At 58.9% G+C, this 8754-nt stretch overlaps 2 protein-coding genes across 2 annotated transcripts in view; both read right to left on the reverse strand.

Moving 5' to 3' along the window:
* Positions 1–1234: 1234 nt before the first annotated feature.
* On the reverse strand, positions 1235–6315 carry Dda1 (DET1 and DDB1 associated 1). The gene is made up of 5 exons (XM_013028388.1): positions 6230–6315; positions 3343–3423; positions 3182–3233; positions 2768–2829; positions 1235–1935 (listed from the first exon to the last, which is right to left on the reverse strand). Exons 1-5 carry the CDS (start codon positions 6230–6232, stop codon positions 1825–1827), a joined length of 309 nt encoding a protein of 102 aa, XP_012883842.1. The 5' UTR covers positions 6233–6315; the 3' UTR covers positions 1235–1824.
* A 1849-nt stretch (positions 6316–8164) lies between these two features.
* Positions 8165–8754, reverse strand: part of Mrpl34 (mitochondrial ribosomal protein L34) — a 966-nt gene continuing 376 nt past the window's right edge. The window contains exon 2 of the mRNA XM_013028389.1: positions 8165–8717. Coding sequence (XP_012883843.1) covers positions 8555–8717 — 163 coding nt within the window. The 3' untranslated portion in view covers positions 8165–8554. The remainder of the gene's footprint in view (positions 8718–8754) is intronic.

The raw sequence follows: 8754 nt of genomic DNA on the forward strand, positions 1-8754 counted from the left end.
CCGGCCCCGCCGGCCCCGCGGCCCGCCGTCCCCTCCCATCTGCCGTTTCCCTTCCCGCCGGGGTGGGGCGCAAACCCCGAGCCGATAGAAACACGGATAGGCGACTATTTATTTGTTTTTAATTTATTTTGTCATATTTTTGTAAAACGGCAGAAATGCAATAAAAAGTATATTTCAAGGGTCAGAGGCCAGAGCGGTGGGGGGGCGCCGGGGCCCCGGGGTGAACGAGGTCGGGGAGGCTGGGGCGCCCCGCGGGGGACAGGAGCGGGGCCGCGAGGCCTTGTGTTTGTCCTACGGTGTGGGACCAGCTGCAGGGTCGCTGGGGAGGCCGGAGGCCAGCAGCAGCCTGCACAGGGGCAGCGACGGGAAAGACGGTTTGGAGCAAGCGTGGGGTACTGGGTGCCCCGGGTGAGGGCATAGGAGACAAAGATGCTGGGGAGACTCAGGCGGGGACTGCCCGCTGAGGGAGGAGACAGGAGCGCACCCCCACAGGGCCAGCCCTGGGTGCTACCTGTGCTCCCCCCCCCCCGGGCCTTTGGGGTCCCACCATCCATCAATGCAGCAACACCGTGAGCCCGCCCAGGACCAGGCCAGCTCTCGGGCCCCAGGGAGCTCAGCCAACCCATCTCAATCTGTGCTGCACAAGCAAGGTCCACGTCTGGGACTTGGGGAGCCCACCTTACTGTGCAGACTGAGGGCACCTGGGAGGCGAAGTGAGCAGGAGCAGGCCCAAGGCGGACTGTACCACTGCTCCAGGCAGGGAGGAGGTGCCCCTCCCCAGCCATCTCCCAACACCCATGCTGAGTCACAGACAGCCAGTTGGTCTGGCTCCTAGATGAGCTGGGCTTGTGCCGGGATAGCCCACCAGTGCTGGCCACATCTGCATTATCTCTGCTGTCACCAAAAGCCCTGGGCCTCTGGGAGTAGCTGTTCCACGTTAGGTGTCTGACAGCAACCCAGCCCCACTTGGTAGTATCCTAGATGACCCCAGCTGTGCACTTGGCACCAGACTGTCTCGGGGTGACCTGGTCCTCACGCACACCTGCACAGGGGGGGCAGAGGGCTAGTCTTAGCAGGTCTTGGCCTTGAGCATGATGGCCACAGCAAGTTCAGGAGAGAATCCAGCTGGTCCCAGGGCCCCAGTGGGAAGGGACCTTTCCACTCCTCTCAGTGATGCTGACGATTTTCAGGGACTGTCCTCCAGGGCTGAGATGTGCGGAGCAAAGACTCGAGGTTGAGTAGGAAAGATCCTTTATTGGGGTAGACATGGAGCACGCACTAGTCCATGATAAATGACTTAAGAGGAATATCCAGAAGGGCCAGCTTCTCCCCTGCCTCTCAGTGAGGCCTGGGTACGGAATAGATCTTGGAGGACCTCAAGACTAGGCGGAGTCTGAGGCTGGACCGGTCCGGTGTGAGGGAAAAGGCCGCTCAGCTGTCCAGGGAGACCAGACCACGAGGCCTGGCCCCACCCCTGCCACCTGGCTGTAGCAGGAACCCTGGCCCTGGGCGCTCGAGGACACACTCCTGCTCTCGGGATGGGGGACCTGGGCAGGGGTGTGTGTGTGTGTGTGAAGACCAATGTATGTTGACAAAGCGTCTAATGACATCACACTTCTAAGGTCCCCTTTAACCACCGCTTGACACATGTCACAGCATAAATAAAAACTAAGGAAAATAAATACGTCGGCTCCTATGAGGTTGAACACGCTGTGGACGGCGAGGTGTGGGGGCCCTGGGAGGCGGGCAGGAGGCTTACGGGCGGGGGGTGGGTGGGCAGGTGGCAGGAGCTGGCCTGGGAAGACCCCCGGAGGAGCGGGGGTCCTAGGTGTCCTCGTGCATGTCCGGGCTGTCGGTCCGAGCCACCTTGCGGGGGGGCGCCGAGCTCTCCCCCTCCCCGTCCACCTGCTCCTGGTCTCTCTTCTTGGCAGCGTTCTGGGGCGGGGAAGGATAGCGCTGTGAGCCTCCACTGGGCTGAGATCCCAGGTATGGGTCCCAGCCAGGCTCCTGTGGCAGTATCTTAGCGCTGGTCCTGGAGCAGAGCACTGGGACCCAAGGCTGCGCTGGCCCAGGGCTTCCCCCATCAAGCCCTGTCCAGTGTCACCTCGGACCTGCGTCAGGTGACCAGGCACTGTAAGCAGAACTAACATAACTTCCACGACCAACACACGGCCTTTTGCCCCAACACCGAGGAGCCAACATCTGGCCAGAGGGAAGGAGCACTTGGGGTCCCTGGGGACAGTCCTGCCATGTCCACAGATCTCAGTTAGGTGCAGGGCTGGATTCTGTTGTTCGGTCCTGGGATCGGTCCTCTGAGCTCCCAAGCCCTGGAGCCCTGGGGCCCTGTGCCCAGAGCAAGTCCTCCCTGCACTGAGGCGTTCATCCCCTCCCAAACGGCTTGCGTCTTTATTTCCTTTTTAAAAAAATCCCTGTGGGGCTTGAACTCAGGGCCTGGGCGCTGTCCCCAAGATGTTTTGCTCAAGGATAGCACTCCACAACATTCTGGCCTCAGCTCCATTTCTGGTTTTCTCATGGTTAACTGGAGAAACGAGCCACATGGACTTTCCTAATCCAACTGGCTTTGAACCATGATCCTCAGACCTCAGTCTCCTGAGTAGTTGGGATGACAGGCCTGAGCCACTGGCTACAGCTTCTTGTTGAACCCTCTTCAAGGCCCCACGCTCTAACACCCCACCTCCCAACCTGTCCTGCCTCCTCCACTCAGAGCCTGCAGCTGCCAGTAGCTATGGCTGTCTGCGTGCCTTACCTTTTTGTCCCATTGCTGATGCAGGTAGCGCAGGAGGATGTTTGTCTTTTCTGTTACAATGACTACAGAGAAAAGACAGAGAAAGTGGCAGAAGAGGTGCAGGTAGCCTGACCTCCAGCTCAGACTCCTGGGAGGAATCACTTGCCCCTCCCCTCCTTTGCACTGATGGGCCTTTTTCTGTGTGTGTGTTGGTCTTAGGGTTTAAACTTTGGGCCTGGGTGTTGTCCCTGAGCTTTTTTGCCCCAGGATAGTGCTCTGCCACTTCAGTCATAGCTCCACTTCCAGCTTTTTAGTGTTAACCACCATCTTCAGATTCCACCTCTTTGGATGCCTCCCCATTAGGCCCGGGAAAGGTAACTAAACCAGAAAGCTGAGCTTGGCCCCTGGGCTGGGGAACCATCAGACAGTACTTACTCTGCTCAGATGGGTACTCCCGAGTGGGTAGGTAGACTGAGGGGCGCCGGTTCTGTGGAAGGTGTGGAAAAGGAGGGGTCTCAGTCCCTGCCATGATCTTGGAGGCCAGCCCCAGGCCTCACAGCTCACTGACGATGTCCCGCCCCAGAACACATACTTACCGAAGCTTTGCACACGGAGTCGGCATGAAATCGGCTAAAATTGCTTTTGTTGTACACAGGCAATCCTTTTAAGAAATCTGCCTGGAAGACAGGGAGACAGGGTGTGAGAAAGTAGTACTTAGCTGCAAGGCAGCATTGGGCCATGCTCTCTGGTCTCTTTGCCACACAAACTTTCTAGAAGGTACCTGTAATTGCGTCCCTGCCACAAGCACCCATTAACGGCCATGCGGAGGCACAGAGAGAATAGGCCACTGGTATGCAGCAGGGAGAAGCGCCGCCCGCCGCCCCCGAGCAGCCCAGGCCAAGGGGTGCTTATGCTCGGTTTGGGTGCAGGGCCGCTGGCTGTTCCCGGAAACCCCCCTCTGCCCGGAAACCCCCCTCTGACAAGGAACAAGGACACAGAAACATCTGAGAAGGTACATGGACCAGGAGAGCAAACAGGGCTTATGGAGTAGGAACCCAGCCATCTGGGTGTGGCACCTGAGAAAAGGCGTGTCCAAGCTCCTCACGGTCAAGAATGACCAGAAATCCAACCCCAGTGTGAACATGTTATCATCAGGGCAGGGATGGTCCAGAGCAGGTGCTGGCCTTGCTGCCCCTCTGCCTCATACCGGCCAGTGCTTGGCCAGCAGTGTTCACAGCCCCTGTGGTTCCAGGGGTCCAGCAATATAACCCAGGAGGTCCTCAAAAGTCCTGTTCAATCTATTCCTGCTGGTCAGGCCTGGGGCGGGAGGGGTGGGATAGTGGACAAAGGCCGGGTCTGCATGGGCTCCCCACAAGTGCTGCTGTGGGCCAGAGGGTTCCTAAGAAAGATGTCATCATGTGTCCCCATCATAAACACAGGATACCGAGGCAGAGAGGCCATCTGTGACTCATCTGCAGTCACCTAGTCCCAGACTTGCCCAACCCGGAGGCCAAGTCCTTGCTGTTGTGTGACATCCCTGAAAGCCAAAAGCTCAGAGCCCCGTGGGCTGCAAGAAGCCACAACTCTTGGGCAGTCGTCTACCCCTGAGGCCCAGACCTCCTGGGGAACTGCTGTCCAGACAACTTCCTCCCCACTCTCAATGGGGGAGAACTGTGTGTCAGCTCCCCTAGGGCCTGGCCTGTAGGCCTCCACTTCCCCTCCAGGAGACAGCTCTGCTGTGCCTGTGATTTACTACTTGGGAGCCAGTCCCCTCCCCCCAGGAGCCCGCCTTAGCCCAGCCAGCTCATAAGGCCTACCCCCCTACCCCCCCTGCTTGGCAGGGTTGCCCTTGGTCCGACCATGCAGCAGCTCCCTGGGCTAAGCCCCAGCCTGGTCCACAGGTGGTGCCAGGAGACCTGCACAATGCACGGGAAGCAGTTATGAGGTCATGGTTTCTGGAGGGTACCTCTGAGTCCTAGGACATGAAGGACAGAGGCCTTTGGGAGTTTGGGAGCCTGGGGCTGGATGCCCAGAGGCCGTGATGGAGAAGGGGCTCAGGGCCCTGTTCTGCAAGTCCTTGCACAGCCCTGGCCTAGGATAGCAAGCACCCTGTGGCTTCCTGCTACACACAGTCATTCATGTCTCTACCTGGAACAAACCCACCAACCCCCATCCCCCTGGTTTAAACCATTCCCACTCCTCATCTGTCCCCCAGCTGCTCATGCCCCTGTAAGGTCATCTGTCTTTGTCCATGTTTCCTCACTTGCTAGACTGGCATCTCCAAGAGGGTGCGGGTAGGGTGGGAAGACTCAACCCTGAGCCCCTTGCATGGCTTACAGGGGCCTGAGTGGCCAAACACCAAGAATTTGCAAAGCCCCGACTCCTGGACCCAGTCCTTACCCAGCCCTGCTGGCTAAGGGATGTGAGGGAAGAGACTTGCTGGAAGCAGTGGTCAGCAGAGGTCCTGACCCCCACTCAAAAATCTTACCTAAGCCATCCACTGCCTCAGCAAACACTCCAGAACTCCTGTGTTCCCATGCCTGTAGAGGTGACCCACCAGTGACCCCACTAAGCAAGATATGAACAACAACATGCTGAGGAAGCCATGCTCACAGGAGGAAGAAAGAACATCACGGCGAGGACTGCTGAGTACAATGGCCCCGAGGAAGCAGGAACATGGGTGTGAGGGGTACACGGCCAGTGGCTGGGGCTTGAAGAGGGTGTGTTTAGGAGATGAGGTCACAGAGGGGGTCAGGGTCTTGGGTGGAGGCCAGGAGCTGGGTCACCCTGGCAGCTGTGGTTTGACAGCTAGAAAGCAGTACCATCTGATTCACATCTTTAAAAACTCCTGGCCGGGATGGAGGAGGATCACCGGAGGGGTGGGGCCCACCTGCCCAGGAGGGGCGACGCCTGGCCAGGGCCGGGTTGTGGAGGCGGCTGGGGGGGGGGGAGGTGGCAGTGGCCAGCCAAGGATGGCACGTAGGCTCCGGGACCCACACACCAGGCGCGCACCGCGACACCTTCCTCCCGGGGAGGCCCCGGGGGTGGGCGACTCCCGAGGAATCGCGGCAGCCTGTGATGTCGCACTTCCTCCCGCGACAAAGCCCCGCACGGCGCGGGGTCCGGCCCCCTCCCCCGACCGGCCTCCCGAATCTTCCAGAACTCGACAGGCTCAGGCCCACCCACCGCACCCAGCGGAGCTGGCGGGGGGTCTCCGGAAATTTCCGGGGGGGGGACGGGAAGGAGAATCGCGACCCGGAAATCAATGAGTTGTCGGGGCCTGGGGCCCACTCGGGGTCAGGGGTCGAGGAGGGGGCGGGGTCAGCAGGAAGCGCACCGCTGGCGGGGACCGAGTCCCGGTAGCGTGAGGGGCGGGGCGAGGGCCGGGGGCCGGGAGGCGCGGGGGGAGCCGCGCGGGGTCCGAGGGGTATGTGGGTCATCTCGCTAAGCGGAAGGGGAGTCGGGTCCGGCGGCCGCCCTTACCATCTTCTGTTCCCGCCGTCGTCGCCTCAGCTGCAGCAGCCGCCGCCGCCGCCGCCGCCGCCGCCACAGGCGCCTCAGCTGCCGCCGCACAGTAACTTCCAGCCACCGCACAGCTCACGCTGATGGCGCCACCGCCCCTCCGTCATTGGCCCACCCGCTGGCCCCGCCCTCGCGGTGCGGAGCTCCTGCCTGACTTCATTGGACAGAGCCGGCAAACTTGCGCGGCTATTGGCCGCCGCGCCTCCTCCTTCATAGCCAAGCTCGGTTGAAGGAGCAAAACCCCGCCCGAGATTTGGAAGCGCTGGGAATGAGATCCGGAAGTGGACGGAGGCTTGGACCGCGAAGACACTTGGGAATTGTAGTTCACCACACCTGCCTGAAGGCTTCGCGAGCCTCTTCCCATAGTTTCATTGCGCTTTTTCAGACGGTGTCCAGCCAAGTTCTCCCGGTAATCCTGGAAGACGGGGGACTCAAAGCCACCACTCTTAACTCTTCTATCTGCTTCCTGCGACCTGGCCTGGCCCAGAGAGATTCAACAGCCCCTAGCAGCCTCTCTGAAGCAACCCGAGAGACATCTTTCCGGCCCAAGCAGCCTTTCCAGAACGTGTCATTGATCCACCTAAAAACCTCCGGTGTTGAGGTGGAGTTGTGGGTCGAGTGATCAAAGTGCCAGCCTTGAGTAAAAAAGCCCAGAGAGGGCTGGGAAGGTGGCTCAGTGGCAGAGCGCTTGCCTTGCATGCCTGAGGCCCTGGGTTCGATTCCTCAGCACCACATACGCAAAAAGAAAAAAGCCGGAAGTGGCGCTGTGGCTCAAGTGGTAGAGCGCTCGAGCCAGGCCCAGAGTTCAAGCCCAGAGAGTGAGTCCGAGTTTAAGCTGTTGTACTATCTGCATGTGCACATGCGCATACACGCACATCCACAAAGGTGTAAGTCGTGGGCTCTAGCTTCTGCGGAAGACCTCCCTCGTGGGTTTTCTCTCCCAAATAAAACCTGGGTGGGGGTAGGAAGGTGGAGTGTAGTTGTGGAGATGGGAGGGAAGGGATGGTAGGGGAAAAACAAGAGGAAGCACCAATACTTGATAAGAAATGTACTCATTGGGCTGAGAAGGTGGCTCAGTGGTAGAGCGCTTGCCTTGCATGCATGCATGAGGCCCTGGGTTCGATTTCTCAGCGCCACATAAGCAAAAAAGCTGGAAGTGGCGCTGTGGCTCAAGTGGTAGAGCGATGGCCTTGAGCTGAAGAGCTGAGGGACAGCGCCCAGGCCCCACAACCGACAAAAAAAAAAAGAAATGTACTCATTACCTTGCCCATGTAATTGTAACCCCTCTGTACAGTATCTTCACAATAAAAGACTTAGTAAACAAACAAAAAAACCTGCGCTGACATTGAACCATATCTTCCATGTGTCTGTGTCAGTCCTAGGACTTGAACTCAGGGCTTGGGCATGATCCCTGTGCTACCCCCCCCCCCCTGGCTTTTTGGTTGTATAATTGGAGGTAAGAGTCTTAGACTTTCCTGGCTGGGATCCTTGGATCTCGACCTCCTTAGTAGTTAGGGTTATGTGTGTGTGCCACTGCCGCACCCATGTGCTTTTTCTTTTCCAATGTTTAAGTTTCAACCGTTGTTTTCAGCATATTTAGATGGCTCCTGAAAAAACTGACTGAATTACCTTTGCACAGGTAATACAAACTTTAACTCCCAAGCTTACCTTGGCCCTCCAGTCTCCACCACATTGGTCCCTATTCAATCCTTCCTCCCAGACACTGACACTGCCTCCACTGGAGTGAAGGCGCTCGAGTCAGCGCCACGTCGAGTGCCTCCGCCCCCTGTTTAAGTCCAGGTGTGGACTCCACTCTCTTCCCCAAGGGCTTCTGCAGATCAGCTGCTCAGCAAGTGGATAACGGGCACCATTACTATCATTCAATAACAGCAAAAGGAGAAGCGCACAATCACTTTTTTTTTTTATAGGACCCAAGGGCCAAGGCCTTGCCCAAGGTCTTGCATGTGGACAATCTGAAAGCCTTAATTTTCCAAAACAGCACGAGTGGAAGTCTGATTATTAGCCGCTTAGTGATATTCTGAAGTTACGGTCACCGTTGGGGGAGTAGGAGGTAGGAGTTGCGAGTGGTCAGGCTGGCAAGTCCCTGGGGGGCAGGGTCGTTGTGCTATCCGGAGGCCGAGTGTCTACGTTCCGAACTCCTCAAAAGCGAGGTGGGGATTTGGAAGGCCCGACAGCGCGCTCGCACCTCGGGGCTCCACGGTCCACCCCAGCTGGGCGGCGTCGGGCGGCGTCGCTGCGGTCCGCGCGGGGAGGGCGCGGCGGGGCTCAGTGGCTCAGGGACTTGCGGCCCTTGAGCATGCGGCGAAGGATGACCTGGACGCCGGCCGCGGTGCGCAGGCGCCGCGCCCAGCCGTGCTTGTGCTTGCGTTTGGTGTTGCTCGGCTGGTACTCGTTCCCGCGCGCCTTGCCCCGGGCTGGCTGCAGCCATCTGCGGACGCAGAGCAACGCGAGACGGTCACCGGGGC

Source organism: Dipodomys ordii, unplaced genomic scaffold, assembly GCF_000151885.1.
Source record: "Dipodomys ordii isolate 6190 unplaced genomic scaffold, Dord_2.0 Scaffold108, whole genome shotgun sequence".
Classification (NCBI taxonomy): Eukaryota; Metazoa; Chordata; class Mammalia; order Rodentia; family Heteromyidae; genus Dipodomys; species Dipodomys ordii.